Source organism: Corella eumyota, chromosome 7, assembly GCF_963082875.1.
Source record: "Corella eumyota chromosome 7, kaCorEumy4.1, whole genome shotgun sequence".
Lineage (NCBI taxonomy): Eukaryota > Metazoa > Chordata > Ascidiacea > Phlebobranchia > Corellidae > Corella > Corella eumyota.
In genome coordinates, this window is record NC_137496.1 from 2776958 (window position 1) to 2794013 (window position 17056).

Below are 17056 nucleotides of genomic sequence, written 5' to 3' on the forward strand. Positions count from 1 at the left end.
TATATATATTAAAAAATAAAAAATATTTAAAACATTTATAAAACATCTACTTAAAATACACAAGAAAAGTTTGTTACAAAAATAAATTCTTTTTGACAATTTTTAAATTTTTTTGCGCCTTACTCGTATAATTTAAAGGCGATAGGTTTAATGTTATCACATTGCTTGTAAATGCATCGGAATGTATTTAGTTAAAACTTTGTCGTAATAAATAAAAATTATTATGTGAATGAAATAGAATGTGGTTAAATGGTTATTCTTCAGGAATAGCAGCATTTTCTGGCTTTTCTGAATTCTCATCCGAGGCTTTTTCCTTTTAAAATGAATTTCATGTTTAGTTAATGTAATTGTACCCCATTTGCTTATGCTGTAAAAAATCAATTTTTATTAGTAAATATTAATCTTAATGGTTACTTTAGTGTCTTCAATCTCCTCCACTTGCTCATCAGCTTGAGCCTTCTTCTCTGCATCAATTGTCTTCACGAATTCCTTTTCAGCTCTCTCAATTAACTCCTTTTCTTCCTCATCTTCATCTTAAAAAGATAGAAGAGAAGTTTATTTTAAATTATATTATATCTTTATTATATGAAACAAATAACATGTTCTATCTTACCACCACCATGGTGCTCTTCATCAGCCCGTGACCCTTGCTGTGATTGGGTTCGCTCTTTTAGCCTCATCTCTCTATGTCGGGATTCAAGGATCTTTTCCCTCTTTGTTTCTCTCTCAAACATCTAGGGGATACATAACTTAATTATAGATTTCCATACTTGGTTATGTTTTAACTAAATTGACATCATATATTTAACTATGTCTTTAGAGTGCCCATTTCGGACTGGGTGCGATTTGTAAAATTTTAAAAACCGAACTTACGCTGCTAACAAGGTTTTTCTCATTCTTCTGAAGAGTGCAAAGACCGGAAGATAATTCCAACAAAGTTGTTGTTCCACTATGTGACCCACATGCAACTATTCTCCCATTATCTTGTACTCTAAGACTATGCACAGCTTCATCACATACCTTGGTAAATATAAGTTAATTTAGTTAGAAGTTTACTTTAAATACACTTTAAGCTTAATTTTTTTTACTTGTATGCTTAAGGTTGGGTCGTTTTGTTTAAAAAGGTAATCCCACACATCTAGAGTACCATCCATCTTTGTGGTAAAGAACACTGCTGGTCTTACAGGACTCCATGTACCATCAGTCAGGTAAGACATATGAAATCTAAGATAAACAAAATAGACATAGCTTAACACTTTGACCTTCTAATAAATAATCTTACTTATTAAATAGTGTATGCCTTTATTGCTGCACAATTTTAAATTAAATCATTATGATTTTGTAACTGGCTTACTTAGTCCACATAATACATGCTTCTCTTATGTCCTCAGACCAAATTCTTGCTGTCCAGTCACCGACCGTCAAAAAGTTTTTAGGAAAGAAGGGGTTTCTCTGAAGGCTGTACACAGGCCCATAATGACCTGGATACAAACAGACGATCTTCTCGGCCGGGGTTTTCGCTTTTCTGTTGCAAGATACAATTGACCCTTGTTCTGTGCCAACCATGAATTTCGTAGGCTAAAAAAAGATATAAAGATTCCCAACTGAGTAAATATTTTTTAAGATTTTAATTAAATACCCATTTTATTGTTTTTTTGCCTTGCTATCAGTTAAGTATTATAAGTACTATATATACACACCATGGTCGGTTCATATTCCAGAGAAATTCCTCCAAGAGCATTATCAATATTAAGTTTACGAGTAGGATCCAACACCAACTTTTCTGTTGGCTCTCCAAGCTTTCTAATGTCCCACCATAACACCTTAAAGAATAAGTACAACGTTATAGATAATGTGTTTTATGATAGTAAAAAAACTTCATTACTTTTTAGCTTAAATGAAAAATATGTTTAAATAAAACTTAATCTTTTTTTTTAATTTTCTTAAACCTGGCCATCGGTTGAGGATGAAAAACAATCCGTCCCAGTCTTAGATTGAAGCCATATAGTTTTATAAACAGGATCTCTATGGCTTTGTTCGATTGGTGACATCTCAACAGCATGGCTGCCTTTTCTCGTGTCCCAAAACGCTAAAGCATAAAGCATTTAAAATTAATAAAAAATAAGAATATAGCATCATTGCTAAAGTTTAAGGTATGTATTTATAATGCTAAATTGTATATTTTACTAAAAATTTATTTAACTTACCAATTTGTCCATTGTAGCATCCACCCACTAAGACATGAGAATCTTTTGGATTGTATTCGAGACAAACTAGCGGCGATACAGGCTTTAAAGTTAACTCCGGTTTGTTTGGATTTTCTAAACAAAGTAAAACTATTAATCCCAAACCAAACACGAGGTAGTATTATTGATTTCATATTATTAATTTGATTTTTTACCTATATCCCATATATATGAATCAAATGCGATGTCAGAAGCAGATCTTTGAAACTCAAGGTTTGAATAAGCAACCGCTAGTTTTTTGCCACCTTCAGGATACCAGGATAAAGATGTTGCCGTTCTTTTTATTTCATTAGGATCTCTGAAAAAAATTGATTCAATCATTAACTTAGGTAAGTAAATATTGTGAATTTAAAATAATTAAGTATAAGTCCATGTATACCTAAAAACATTGATTGTTTTCGCAGAAGGGGCTTCTTCTGCTGATTCAGCCTCCATACTTTGAAAATACTCTTCATAAATGTCAATTGCGTTGTTTTGTTTGATGCAATGTTCCATTACCTACAAATATAGTAATATATAAACATTATGCAAAATTTTCAGGTAAAAAGTTTGATTTTAAATATTTAAAAAAACGAGCAATAACTAATATTATTTTACACTTAAAGTTTTGGCACGAAATGCCCCGAAGACAGTTTACTTACACTGCCCAGTTGTAGCAATGTATTCATGTAATGTTCTTCTTTTTCTACTTTCTTTCGGAATCTGATCGTCTGTTCAACTTCTGATGGATTGATATCTTTGGGCCAACCTCCCTCCATGTGATTTATGCCCCTAGTTTCAGTCTCAAATCTTTCTGTGTTGATCTTAAATTAAATGTTGAGTGAAAGAATAACAATAAGGTGAATAAATCACTTTATTCTTAGTCTTATTTTATCTACCATTATTTGACCTAAAAATGGTAGTTTGCATAATTTTTTGATATCTTTATGTGAATGATGTAGTACCATATATCTACCTCATGCTCTGACATTTCTTGTGCGCATTGTATAGCTGTATCACATGGATTTCTTTCAATAAATTCAGTGGTTAAAGAAGGGTCTGGGACCACGTCGACATGAAGCTCTGCAGCTCTGTCTGAAAAGTTACATTGTCGTCCAAATTCCGACCTCTTTTTTGTATACACATAAACAATCTCCATGGTGTGGCTATGGACAGGAGCTCAAATCAGAAGAAATTTTAATTTAAAATTTACTTTAATTTATTGAAAATTTGTATCTGTGAAAATTTAACAACATGGTTAAATAGAAACTCACAGTGGATTTAAGAAATACAAAGAATTGTATTTAACTGATAATATTGTAAGGTCAAACATTATAAAAGAATTTACATAACAACAATAGCAAATAATGTATTTTTTATCTTCCCTTTTCTTTAAAGTAATCTGCTAGTTTTTCTACAGCTTCTATACAAACAGAAGGAAACATTTTCATAGAGTAAGTTGCAATAATTAATAAAGTTGCTGTTCGCACCACTATTAACCCTCCTTCAGTTTCATGAGTTGATTTTGCATATATCGAGTTTTTGTCAGCTCTTACGCATTTATAAACTTTTTCGTCAAAAAACAACCCTTCTTTCCTTATCATAGAACATTTTTTAAAGCTGTCATTGATTACTTCAACTTGTTCTTTGTTTAATGATAGTCCAGGTGAAGCAGCTTTCTGTTCACAATCTTTTCGATTAAAAATTCCACATTTTTCAACGTTTTCAGTTGATATCAAAGCGTCGTGAAGTAAATTATTTAATTGGTTCATTTTAACTCTATCAGGAACGCCTTTCAATTGATAACGATCTCCTTCCATCCACATGTCAGCCATATTTGTTTTGTAAATTGCAAAAACACGAATTAACTAAAAAAGTAAGTTACTCTATGACGAACAGACTAAGTTTATTAGTTTATAAATCAGTAAATTGCTACGTCTGTACCTGTTTTTTAAAATATTAAAACGCAAATACAAACGAATAAATATCAATTAGATAATAAACTTGGTTTAAACCTAACCCTGTCTATATTTTTGGGTAGAAAAAATGTATAATTTATCTACTTAGCCACCTTTCAAATGATTTAACTACGAAAAGAATTTACGTTAACCAACAAACAAAACTTGAAAAAGGACCGAGGTTACCATAACAACGGGTTGCTCTAGCACGCCAACTGACGATCAACCTACTTTGCAATATTTACCCTTTAAATTTTTTGTACCATGCAGATAATTACTAAAAGCAGTTTTTAACCTTCTTTTTATTAACTACTTCCCATTTTTTTTATTTGCAACAGTCTCCGTTTTAAATTCAAGATTTCTTTTATTAAATCAATTACATACAAATTGTATCACATATATGAAAGAGCTAGAAAAATTTACAACGGAATCTGTAGTTGTGTAATTGCACATTTTACACAATTAAACACTTTATTGTTTACAAATAATATCAAAAAATAACCCTGAAAGTGGAATTAAGAAAATAAAGGTAGATTTAAAGCTGTGATATTTAATACTTTGTTTAAATTTCTGAAAACTGCATACATCAACATATAAAACAATTTCATCACTAAATGAATATATATTTCTGCCAAAAGATATTTGTTAGACTTCACATGACGAGTCTGAACTGCTGACTGTACTTTCGTTATCTCTTCCAACAGCAGTTCCTCGTTTAAACAATGGTTTTGACCATGTAGTTGTACTAGGATCCCTTCTCATTCTAGAAATTCAATTTAAATGTAAATTATTGTCCAAAGCAAACCTAGCTTTTAATAAGATCTTTAAAATAAGATGGTATTTTTAAATCATTTAAAATACACCTCGTTTGCATTTGATCAACCTGAAGATGAAGTTTCTCAATTTCTTCATCTTTCTCCTCAACGACTCTCACCAACTTCCTCGTTTGATTCTGAGAGTTGTCCAACTTTTAGAACAAAAAAATTAATTGCAAGTTATGTTAAAACAAATATTTCTCAAACAGTACCTGACTTATTAGTGACAACCCAACTATCATAAGTAAACTATGCAGGTGGAATGTGAAATTCCACCATGACTGTTCATTAATGTGTTCTGCAAACAATTAATTAACCACAAGTTATTACTTCTGCGGCTGTATTTTCTTACTCAAAATTATAAACACCATTATGTGAACTTCATTTAATTACAAATTTTGATCTTACATCATCTTCCGTCGATGTTTGTTGCTTCTTGATCTCCTCAACCCTTGTTCTCAAAAGTCTAACTTCCACTTCATGCTGCTCCGACCTTCTTTTGCTGTGAGCAAGCTCTTCCTGTCTCTCCTCCAACAATTTCTGATCTCTGCTGTACTCTCGACGAAGATCATTTAGCTCCTAAAATGTTTTTAAAAAAACTATTTTATTAAGGGTACAAGATTTTATTTTAATAGTCTTAGTTTACCCCCATTTTTAAACTTATACCTACTTCATTTAAGTCATTGAGTTCAGATTGGGCAAGTCTTAATTCACTGTCTCTCTCTTCTACATTAGATTTTCTTCGTCTTTCTAATGCCACCTTCAATTCCTCGATGACGCTCTTGAGTCTTTTGTTATCACGCTCCAGTTGTAGTTTCTCTGTTTCTAATCTCTCTCGTTTTCCCCACTCGCAAGTGTTCTCTTCTTGAAGTCTTTCAATCTATAAAAAAATGTTCATAATTGTATGCATAATAAAATTAAAATAAAAGTAGTGTTATTTAAACAGATATTTTGTTTTAAAGTCATCAAAAATCTTTTACATTTCATATTATTGCAACAATTGAATATTCTAATACTGACATCGTCCCTTAGATCATGTATTTTCTTTTCAGATTGTGATCTGTTATCCATTTCTTCCTCCAAGTTCTGATTTAATCTCAAAATCTCTGATCGATGAGCTTCCTGTATTCTTGTCACCTAAAAGATGTTTTTTAATTTAAAATATTTTAAATTGCACAAAATTTAGAAGAAAAATTATTTAAAGCAAATTCAAACCTGTTTTTGAAGCTCTTGTTTTGAATCCTTGACTTCGTCATACTTTTGTTTTATTGTTGACAACTCTTTTTCCAAATTCTCAATGGTTTTGTTAAGACCAAGTTTGGAACTAAAACAAGACAGTATTAAGTGATATATAATTTGTAAAATTGGGAATATTTTTAAAACAAAATAATATTAAAACGTAGTATGTTATATATAGTAAACTTTTTGAAATATAAAACCAATTTTTATGTCAATTGTATGTGACAATTAAGGCACAACATGTCTTTTGTGTAGCTAATCTTAAATCAAAACAACTCTAATCTTAAATACCAACATTCTTGTGATATGAATTCAACAACACAAAAGACATACATTTGTAGATGATAGACATGGCCATTTTCTTTTGTTATACTTAATCCCTATTATTTATAATGTCATGACTTCTGACATTACAAAAAGGATACAAATTCGAACAATAGTACGCAATATGAGTATAAAAAAACCTAAACATTATATTAAAACCACAACAATATACTTAATTTGGTTTACTTTAATTTTTTACCTAATGTGTAAAAGTAAAAATTATGCCAAACGCTCAAAAGCAAACAAAAACACAAATTTTTAAAAAGTTTTTACAAAGATATCTAGTTAGGCTGATTGATGACCACTTTTCTCTTTAACAAAGCAGTAGCACAAAGCAAGTGGTTAACAAAAGAAGAGAAAGTGTAGTTTGAACTGATGACATCTTCACTAAGAAAACTATTTACTAAACAAACACTTGATAGCCACGAACAAAAAAATTCACAACTCAATGGTCGTTATGTGGTTTACTACCGTTTTGCCATATCATTTTGATGGCAAATTTAACCATTTTGTAATTTAATTTTATTTTTACAACAAACTTTATTTTTTTTCCAAAATTAAGCCAGAATTAAACTCTATATTATTTCAAATTAAATATTTTATTCTAGGATTAAAAATATTAATAACATTGACTTACTCTCGCTCTGCTTGTATAGTTTTTGCTGATTCTTCAATCTTGAGTTGTAGTGTTGCCAGTTTATGAGCAACTTGGTCCTTATCAAGACCAGTGTTTCCAAAATGCATCGGTGTGTTACTTCGCTTGCCTTAAAATCATAAGAACATTATTTTGTCTTTAATGTGTTTTGTTTACACAAATTAAAAACAAAATTATTGCTTACTAATTGTGGTTTTGGAATAGGATAAGCCTTCATTTTTGTATGTTTTTGTTGTACTAGTACTAGAAATATCCGAACCCTTGATGAAAAAAAACAAATTGCCTATTAACCAAAAACACATTTAACTTCCAACTTTCAATTTAAAAATATAATTTACCCTTGGTGTTTCCAAAGATGCAGTGTCTTCTGAAGTGGACAGTTTCAAATTATTTTGTGAAATTTCATGTCTTAATTTTGAGTTCTCGTCGATCAACAACTTTCTTTGTTCTTTTAACATAACCATTTCCTTATTTGTTTCTTCATGTTCACTTTTCATTTGTTTCACCTAAAAAAAACAAAATAGTTAAAAAAGTATAAAAACTTTTGATTAAATTTTTTTACCTCCTCTCTGGCTCGATTACGTTCAGCTCTAACTTTTGTCCATTTTTCTCTCCAGTTCGCAGTGCAGTCGGACCACCATCTTAAAGTTTTCTCCATTTGATTGGCCCTCATTCGAAGCTCAATCAATTCACTAAAATTTAAAGTCAAAATAATAATTTCTTTAAACAGGTTTTAGTTTTGCTACAAATTTTACTTGAATTTTTTGCAATTATCAGTGGTATTGATAAATATAAATTACTTTTCCTCTAATTGTTGGTCCCGATTTCTGCCCGACACAATAAAAGATGAATCAGTAACAGACCTATGATGGTTTGGATTATATCTGTTATCATACTGGGGTTGATCTACATGTATTTCATTGCTGCTTTGATGTGTATGATAATTTGTAGGCCACTGATCTTGTGATGTTGGTTTATGTAGTGTTGGTGACTTCTTTGACATATTTCTTGAATCATTCACGTACGAAGTCCGTGGTTTTGGTGTCGGAAGAGAATTTTGTGAATCAGGGGATAAAACATTTTCTAATGAATGACCTCTACTGCGACTTCTGTGATGACCTTCTCTCTTTTTTGACCTTCCTCTTTTATCAGACCTAGGTTGTCTTTGGGTAATCTTAGGCTCACCATCAATAAAAATCTCATTGTCACTATCAGGACTACTAATATGGTAGTAGGATCTGTCGTCCTTGACGATTTGTGGAGTTTTTGATCTTCTGCCCTTTGATCTGTAATTTCTTTGTTCCTTCGGCGGTTGAAACAAATTATATTGATTACTCGAATCAGGTTTATATTTAGAAGAATGAGGGGAAGTGTTAATTTCCCCTGACATATTGACAATTTTAAATAAAACCAAAATTTACAATATATCTTTTGAACGGCATAAGCAAATTATTTAAGCACCTTACCCTACCACAGTTCTCTAATAAATCGTCAACTACAAACCACCACATATTAACAACAACAATAGAGAGAGAGATTGAGAGAGGTAAACAAAAGAACAAAACATTTTTAGGGAATGTCCCAATTTAACTTTCTCTCTTAAGACCACTTAGGTTTAGAGATATGATTTAAAGTCAACCCTTTGTTTTTGTATTTCTTTATTAAGGGTAACATATACTCTATAAATTGGGCTTATATAATACTTAAATTAAATATATTTAGACAGCTGAGTAGATCTGGCTGTTAACTAGATCAAGGTATAATCCCTTGTTAGCCAGAAGTTCAGCGTCGGTTCCTATTTCAACGATTACTCCATCACTAATTACAGCAATCACATCAGCATCTTTAAAGGCAGAGTATCTCTGCGCAACAATAATTGTTGTACGACCCTGTCGAGCAACTTCCAATGCATTATGGACAGCCTAAAATTTTAAAACAATTTTTTTAACAAAAGTTTTTTAATTTAATTGGAAGAATAAAAACAAAACATGTTTACTTACAACTTCACTTTCCAGATCCAATGATGAGGTGGCTTCATCGAGCAAAAGTAATTTTGGATTTCTTAGCATTGCTCGAGCAATTGCAACTCTTTGTCTCTGGCCAGCTGATAGTTGTGTGCCATTAGGCCCAACATTGGTATCATAACCCTAATAAAAATTTAAAAAAAATTGTTTTTAAGAAGTTTATAAATAAAACAAATATTTTAGAAATCAGAAGTTTGAACTTACATCTGGCAAGCTCTGAATAAAATCATGAATATCAGCAGTAGTAGCTTGATAGATGATTTCTTCAAGGGTCACATTTCTTGATAGATCTCCAAACCGAATGTTGTCAGCAATGGAACAGTTGAACAACACAGTATTTTGCGACACGATACCCATTGTAGCCCTCATTGAAGATATATCAAAATCTTTAATATTTTGGTCCTCATAAAGCTACAAAAAAATTTAAAAACAATAAATTTATATTTTATAAAAATTAAATTACCAACTGAAAAAAAATGTAAGCTACATTCTTACCACATTGCCTTTGGTGGGGTTATAGAAGCCCTCCAATAACTGCAGGCAAGTAGTTTTGCCACAGCCACTTTCACCAACTAGAGCTGTAGTAGTACCAGGCTCAATTTCTAAGGACAATCCCTTCAAGATTTCGTTTTCCGGTTGAGCTGGGAAGCAAAAGTGTATATCTTCATATTCTACTCTACCCTTTTTAGCTTCCTATTAAAATAGAATGTAAATTGTGATATTTCATCTAAAGTAGTATGATAGCTTTACCTTTACGCATTTAAACTGCTATATAAGTTTATTTTCATCTCTATACGCTTTTTTGATTTATTTTTTTACCAATTTCTTTGGTTGGTCTTTTTTATCCTTTTTCATTGGAGTATTGTCCAGTAGTTTAAACATCTTTGATGCAGAAGTAATGGCAGCAGCACAATCAGGAGCTATTGAACTTAACTCCCCACATGACATAACCACAAACATTACAGCTAGAGTCACCCTTTAAAAAACGCTTTGAATCAAAAATTATGCCGTTTAAAAACATTTACATGACAACATACGCTCTTGTATTTGAGTCGAGGTAACTTACTTAAAGATGTCCTCAAAGTACATGTAGCCACCTTGTACCAACCAAGCTCCAAATTTACCCAATACAGCCACAGCAATAAAAACAAGGCATTGGGAAAATCCGTAACTTATCCCATGATAGTAAGCTTTATTTATCTCCTTCCTTTAAAAGTAAAACAATTATTTTTTTATATTAAATCCCAGATGATTTTAGAGAAAAAAAAAAAAAATGTTATTTACTTTTCAGGTATCTCCATCGCCTGTTTGTAATTTTTTAGAAATTGTTTTTCTCTACCCAGGGAAATAACAGACTTAATGTTACATATGTATTGCGAGATAATGGCTTTTGCTGGGGCTAGTTCTCTTTCTTCTTGATTTACCTAAATTAATACAAATTTAAATTTTAAACATATATCACCATTTGCACCTATACAAAAGTATCTGACGGGATAACAACCTGTTGTGTTAGGGTATAGAATTGAATAACAGAAGCTGCTAGAATGAAGGGAACAAACACTATAGTCATTAAGGTTAGCTGCCAACCATAAGCAAATGCAATACTCAATCCAACAACTACGAAAAAAAAGATTTTGTTACAATTTTTCTAATTATAGCAAACATTATTTTTATGCAGTTCATTTAAATAAAAAAAAGCTACCTAAACCGCAAATGCTTTGTAAAACAGTCCCGATTTTCGTTCCAACACAATCCTTAACCCTGCATGCATCGATAGCTAATCTTGAAGCCAGTGTTAATCTATTATTCTCGGGGTTATCAAAAAAGTCCATTCTTTGGCTTAATATGGTTTGCATTGCTGAGGCACGTAGTCTTGATGTTAATGCTTCACCAGATACAAAAAAGCAAGTTATCTAGAAAGATTTTTTATTTTACGGTCAAATGAACGTAACTCTTCACTCTAAATTTTTTTAGTCTTAGTCTGTATTTTTTTTGTTTTTCTGTTGATACCAAATAAACTGTATTAAACAGGTTGAAAAAAAATTGTGGAACTTGCCTGTGTAGTGTTGGCCAGCATGCCAACAACTCCCAAAAGCAAAAGAAAAATAGTAGTGTAGGCAACTTGACGGTAGTGTTGTTCCACAGTTTGAAAAGCAAATATTCTTAAAAACTCAGCATACAATATGGCAAAGCATGGAAGAATGGCACCAGACACCAATGCAAAAAAGCTTCCAACTAAAATATTAACATAACACAACGCACATTATCTTTAATTGGCAGCGTGGTGGTAAGAACACTTGCTACACCACCATGAGGTTGTGGGTTCAATCCCCACTGATCTCATGCTGTAGCGCCCTTGAGTAAGGCGCTATAAACGGTATGAACTCCTGCTGAGCCAGCTCTTAATCAGCAGAATAATTATCGGGCAATTATAATCCATAATATCCCAAACTGCCAAAGGCAACTCGAGACTGGGTCAGAGTAACTAATGTTACTCCATGTTTAAGTCGCGCATTCGACTTTCCCACATCGAGGATAAAGATATATACAAAAAAAAAAATTAAAAATATTAAAAGGGGTCATAAAAGTACCTAGAATGTATGGCATTTCTGGCTTGCTGAATTTTAGAATATTTCCAAAGGAAGTTTGCGGTATATTTTCTTCCTTATAATTAACGTTGTTATTTAAGTCTGGCTGTGTTAAAATGCTTGTTACTTTTCGATGTTCCACAATTGGTTCTAATTAGTTTAAAAATTAATTTAGTTTAATAGAAACAAAAATCAGAAAAAATAATTTAATTTTTATCTGCTAAACGAAGTAAAAAATACTAAAGTTAAGTAGTTGACTGATTAGAACAAAATATTCTATTTAGTTTCTCCAACCAATTACCACTAGGCTGTGTTGTGGTTTCTTTACCCTCTGGTTTATCTAAAAAGTTAAGAGAACATTACAAATTATATAAAGACAAATAAAATAAAGAATGAAGTTAAGTCCGGCAGTGTGGTGTAGTGGTAAGAACTCTTGCTACACCACACATGAGGTCGTGGGTTCAATTCCCACTGATCTCATGCTGTAGCGCCATTGAGTAAGGCGCTATATACGGTATTAACTCTTGCTGAGCCAGCACTTAATCAGCAGCATAATTACCGGGCAATTATAGTCTCTATAATATCCCAAACTGCCACAGGCAACTCGAGACTGGGTCGGAGTAACTGATGTTACTCTATGTTTAAGTCGCGCAGTCGACTTTCCCACATCGAGGATAAAGATATATACAAAAAAAAAAAAAAAAGTGAGCACAATTGTCATACCCATGTCTTCGTTTTGAAATTCCAATCTATGGAGTTCCACGAGATTTTTATACACTCCATCAACGCTGTTCAGTAAATCATGATGAGTTCCCTGTTCAGCCACCTTACCATTTTCAAGTGCAATTATTTTGTGAGCTTTTCTTATCATTGGAATTCGGTGGGTGATAACAATCGAAGTTGTGTCTTAAATATACAAAAAGATTTTTATATATAAATATACATCAGAATATGGAAAGAATAAGACAGAAAACTGTTGACAAAATGGGACCCAACAAAATGGTTTAAATATTTCTTTTTAACCAGTTGTTAAAAGCCTTGAAAACAAAATAAAAATTGCCCAAAACTTACCTTTGGATACAATATTAGCTGTTGCCTGCACCAGTCTTTCGCTATCCAAATCAAGTGATGCTGAAGGTTCATCAAATATTAGGATTTTTGGATCACCTACAATTGCTCGAGCTATGGCAATTCTTTGCCTCTGTCCTCCACTTAATTCAGCGGCCCCAATTCCAAGCACAGTTTCAAATTTCTATAAAAAATAAATAAATCTGGGGAAAAGTTAACATGGCGAGTTGTTTTATACTGAGAATGTGTTTTGCAGTTTAAGTAAAATATAACTGCAATATAAGAGAAATGATATAAGATATAAGAAATAAGTATGAATAAAAACTTTCTTACATTTGGTAGCTTAACAATAAAGTCAAAGGAGTTAGATTTCCTGGCTGCTTCGATTATTTGTTCATCCGTGACATTGGATCTTCCAAATCGAATGTTTTCCATTATTGTGGTGTCAAAGAGGGTGTCATTTTGTGAAACTACACCTATGTTATCTCTTAACCATCCGACATTCAATGTTCGTATGTCAACCCCGTCTAGTGTAATTTTTCCCACCTTAAATATTAAAATGTCTTTATTTTTTCTGTGGATTAGTCTGTCTTAACAGCAAAAACTTGAATATTACAGTTTAATGATAATTTACTTGGGGATCGTAAAATCTTTGAAGAAGTCGAACAATGGTAGATTTTCCACAACCGCTTTTACCACAAATTGCTGTCGTTTTTCCGGCCTTTGCTTCAAAGGAAATCTCATTGATTACCTAAAAATGACATACAATAAAATATTAAAATTTGTACTTAATGCAACTATTCCAACCATTGTGTAGTGGACAGAACACCTGACTTTACTACATGAAATCCTGGGTTCAATCCCCACTACTCTCAAACTGTAGCACTCTTTAATGAGGTGCTGTAAACGGTTTAAACTCCTGCTAAACCAACACTTAATCGGTGCAGCTTAAATATTAAGCAGTTATAATCTATATATAAATCAAATGCTGTCTGTATTAAACGAAATCAACTGTCCTTACATGAAAGATGCAGAAATTAAAATTACCCGCACATTACTTCTGGATGGATAACTAAATTTAATGTTTTCAAATACTATTTTGCCTTCTATGCGATCTGGTTTATGTCCTTCATCAGATAAACTGTCAATCGATCCTTTTTCACCAATCGATTCAAAAACTTTTTTTGCAGCACCTTTGGCAATGTTAATGCTGTCAATACAAGCAACACCCTGCACATATTATAAATTATTTTTTGTCAATAAAAAATACTTATTGCTATTAGGTTTACAACAAAAATTGGCAGTTTAATGAGGCATATTAAGAAAATATAGCGTTTTACCTGCATAAATGACATCGCCGCAATGAAAAGAGTAAAAAAGGCTGTCAAGAAATTTCCAATCACTATTTCTTCATCTATTATAAAGATTGACCCGACAGAAAGTAACAAAGAATAAACGTCGAACAAAATAAAATAAACTATTCCAACCATGCTTCCTTGGATAAAACCCTTTGTAATTCCTTTGCCTGTTGCCTGCTGAAAACTGTCGCAGTACCTAAAAGTTAAAACTCTAGGTACAAAAAAATTAACCAAAACAAAAGATATACACTACTCTACTAGCGATTTAAAATTTTCCAATTTGTTGGCTATAATTTGTTAGGCTATTCCTTTTTTATTTTTTAATAGGCCATATATAAATAGCCTATATACAAAAAGGTCAAATTTTACCTTTTAATTTCTTTTTTTTCTGCTCCAAAAGCCACAATTGTTCTCACTGAGGATAGAATTTCATCTGCAATTAGTCCAGCTTCGGCATATGCATTTGTTTCCATTTGTGAGAACCAAACCATAAACTAAAACATATTTAATCAAAAATATACTTAAAAATGTACATATACAGAAATCTTTAGTTTCAAATGACCGGCAGCATGGTGTAGTGGTCACAACACTTTCTACACTACATGAGATCTTGGGTTCGGTTATAGGGAAACTATAATCTACAATATTTAAACTGCCACAGGCAACTCAATACTGGTTTGGGGTAATTGTTGTTACTATATGTTTAGGCACATTTGACCTTTCCAAATTGAGGATAAAAATATACACAAAAAAAATAAAAAAACTAGCAAACCCCAAATCACCTTGATCAAGACGAACAAAAATACTGCAACAAAAGGAATAATAACAAACAATATTAGCGTCACTTTCCAAGAGTAGATCATTCCAATAATAACACAGGCAAGAAATCGAGTTAGTTGAACAACTGCCATCGAAGCCTTTTCGCCGATTCCATTTTGGATTTTCCGCATACCTCTAAACAATTAGTAGACAAAACTTGAATTTAATAAATTCTTTTTTTTAATAATTTAAGTTTTCCAGCCTATAAACAATTAAATAGCCAGGTATGCCTCACTTTAATATGTGATAATTAGAAGCATAACAAAACATATAAGGCAAAATTTACTCAGCAAGGCTTGTATTAAGTTCCCCTGCCGAGTTAATGTCAAAGAAAGCTACGTTTTGTCTTAGAATGCTTTCGAAAAATAAGATCCTGATTTTTTTGACCTGGTTCGAAGCTTGAGTCATCCATGCTATAACCTTTAAATAATTACAGTGTGTTATTTATAAAATAGTACAGTATATCTGACATATAAGGTACCTGTATTGCACATGCTAACCAGATCACAAATCCAATGATGGTGCAATAAATAGAATAGCGAGCTATCGATTCGTCTAAGTCAAATCTTCCACCAGTTTCTTCCAAAATCCTCTCATCAAATTCTCTTTAAATTTTTAATAGGCTTCTGATATAAATATAAAACTAACATACAAAATCTACATATTTAATTACAACAAATAATAGTTGTACTTTTAACACATTATGCTCACATTTTAGACATATTTCCAAAAACAAAACTACTTTCATTGCATTTTTGAAAGTCGTAATGACAGTGGTAATATCTTCCAAAACTAACCAATTCTGTTGTTAAATCCCCAAAGAAAATAAACAAGAATGGCAAAGAAACCCCATGGATTGCAGCACATATTGTACCAATTGCTATGAGAAAATAATCAGCTTTTTCAGCATATCGAAACTAAACAAATAAGAAAAAATATTAACTTTTTTATATTTATTCATCCTTAATGTGGGAAGGTCAATTGCAAGGCCTAACCGTAGAGTAACATTAGTTACCCCAACCCAGTCCCAAGTTGTCTTTCGCAAGTTTGAGTATTATAGATTAAAATTATCCGATAACAATATTATTAAGTGTTGGCTTAGCAGGAGTTTATACTGTTAATAGCGCTTTACCTTAGGGCTCTATAGCATGTGAGCAGTGGGGATTGAACCCAGAACCCCATGTAGTAAAGCCAAGTGTTCTGACCACTACAGCATGCTGCTGGTGAATTATATTGCACAACTTCAAAATTCTTAACACAAAATTTTAACCTAATAACAGATACTTACCAATTCTGATAACCCAAGCTGTTTTTCTTCACCCTTTTTTTTACTATTGTAGTTTTTTGATTTAGAAATTTTGTTTTTTTCGTTGGACTTTGCAATTTGTACTGTTTCTTTTTCATTGTTATCCTTTTCTTTTTGCGGGGTTGGTTTCTCTAAAACCTGACCTGGTAAATTTTCAATAATAGCACTATTTTGAATATCTCCAATTTCAGGCTTTTCCTTTGATATCTTTTCGTTGTCATTTTGGCCAGCTGTTCCAGGCTCAGAGGCTGGAGCCCTGTAAAAGATATAGAGCCAGCTTTAAAAAGCAAATAACTAGCAACGTTTTTTATCGCATTTACATTTATAGTTCATTTTAGCAACGATATCATAAAGGTTTGCCAGTACTTTTACGAGTATTTTTAGCCACGAAATAAGATTATGTAATATTGTATCGTTGGCATTTATGAAATACCGCAATAACTAAAAATTAAGTTGTACATACCGATTCTCCTCCATAAATCCTAAACAGTTTCTTGTGCGTTTAGTAGTAATCTTTTTCACAGAATTTGTAAATTTTAGTTTAAAAATTTACATATACATATAAGAAAATAAACAGTTGTGTTGCGTCATAATAAATGGTAAATTCACAAGAGAAAAATGCTAGTTTTGTTTAGCCTATATAAAGAATAATCGTCATATTTTTGTTATAATAATTG

At 32.0% G+C, this 17056-nt stretch overlaps 4 protein-coding genes across 4 annotated transcripts; all 4 read right to left on the minus strand.

Annotated features, from left to right (window-relative positions):
• Positions 1-9: 9 nt before the first annotated feature.
• LOC145760120 (dynein intermediate chain 3, ciliary-like) lies at positions 10-3457 on the minus strand. Its single transcript, XM_082573990.1, has 13 exons — positions 3202-3457; positions 2888-3049; positions 2626-2744; positions 2402-2544; positions 2208-2321; positions 1950-2089; positions 1701-1823; positions 1355-1578; positions 1089-1224; positions 874-1020; positions 614-734; positions 415-533; positions 10-313 (listed from the first exon to the last, which is right to left on the minus strand). The coding sequence occupies exons 1-13, from the start codon at positions 3382-3384 to the stop codon at positions 254-256; spliced, it is 1791 nt and encodes a 596-aa protein (XP_082430116.1). The 5' UTR covers positions 3385-3457; the 3' UTR covers positions 10-253.
• Positions 3458-3487: 30 nt separating this feature from the next.
• LOC145760122 (profilin-4-like) lies at positions 3488-4112 on the minus strand. Its single transcript, XM_082573993.1, has one exon. It carries the CDS (start codon positions 4058-4060, stop codon positions 3602-3604), a length of 459 nt encoding a protein of 152 aa, XP_082430119.1. The 5' UTR covers positions 4061-4112; the 3' UTR covers positions 3488-3601.
• A 489-nt stretch (positions 4113-4601) lies between these two features.
• On the minus strand, positions 4602-8681 carry LOC145759535 (coiled-coil domain-containing protein 102A-like). Its single transcript, XM_082573377.1, has 11 exons — positions 8017-8681; positions 7779-7908; positions 7555-7722; positions 7401-7476; positions 7199-7325; positions 6214-6322; positions 6019-6135; positions 5669-5878; positions 5407-5577; positions 5047-5150; positions 4602-4946 (listed from the first exon to the last, which is right to left on the minus strand). The coding sequence occupies exons 1-11, from the start codon at positions 8604-8606 to the stop codon at positions 4829-4831; spliced, it is 1920 nt and encodes a 639-aa protein (XP_082429503.1). The 5' UTR covers positions 8607-8681; the 3' UTR covers positions 4602-4828.
• Positions 8682-8934: 253 nt separating this feature from the next.
• LOC145759647 (ATP-dependent translocase ABCB1-like) lies at positions 8935-16856 on the minus strand. Its single transcript, XM_082573495.1, has 25 exons — positions 16843-16856; positions 16464-16635; positions 15785-15990; positions 15555-15678; positions 15360-15493; positions 15037-15208; positions 14624-14748; positions 14237-14450; positions 13944-14126; positions 13531-13647; positions 13230-13442; positions 12900-13080; positions 12552-12734; positions 12130-12168; positions 11832-11978; positions 11297-11475; positions 10943-11153; positions 10742-10857; positions 10525-10664; positions 10307-10447; positions 10060-10216; positions 9736-9933; positions 9445-9651; positions 9217-9363; positions 8935-9138 (listed from the first exon to the last, which is right to left on the minus strand). The coding sequence occupies exons 1-25, from the start codon at positions 16854-16856 to the stop codon at positions 8935-8937; spliced, it is 3924 nt and encodes a 1307-aa protein (XP_082429621.1).
• Positions 16857-17056: the final 200 nt, after the last annotated feature.

Bases quoted from the DNA above. Each gene is read 5' to 3' on its own strand.
- LOC145760120 (XM_082573990.1), bottom strand. From the start codon at position 3,384: ATGGAGATTGTTTATGTGTATACAAAAAAGAGGTCGGAATTTGGACGA. The intron at 3,050-3,201 runs GTAGATATATGG...ATTTAATTTAAG, and splicing joins AAGAAATGTCAGAGCATGAG to ATCAACACAGAAAGATTTGA. The intron at 2,545-2,625 runs GTATACATGGAC...AATTTTTTTCAG, and splicing joins AAAACAATCAATGTTTTTAG to AGATCCTAATGAAATAAAAA.
- LOC145760122 (XM_082573993.1), bottom strand. From the start codon at position 4,060: ATGGCTGACATGTGGATGGAAGGAGATCGTTATCAATTGAAAGGCGTT.
- LOC145759535 (XM_082573377.1), bottom strand. From the start codon at position 8,606: ATGTCAGGGGAAATTAACACTTCCCCTCATTCTTCTAAATATAAACCT. The intron at 5,578-5,668 runs GTAGGTATAAGT...AAAACATTTTAG, and splicing joins AACTCAATGACTTAAATGAA to GAGCTAAATGATCTTCGTCG. The intron at 4,947-5,046 runs GTGTATTTTAAA...TTGAATTTCTAG, and splicing joins GTTGATCAAATGCAAACGAG to AATGAGAAGGGATCCTAGTA.
- LOC145759647 (XM_082573495.1), bottom strand. The intron at 11,979-12,129 runs GTAATTGGTTGG...TAAACTAATTAG, and splicing joins AACCACAACACAGCCTAGTG to AACCAATTGTGGAACATCGA. The intron at 9,364-9,444 runs GTAAGTTCAAAC...AATTTTTATTAG, and splicing joins TTATTCAGAGCTTGCCAGAT to GGTTATGATACCAATGTTGG.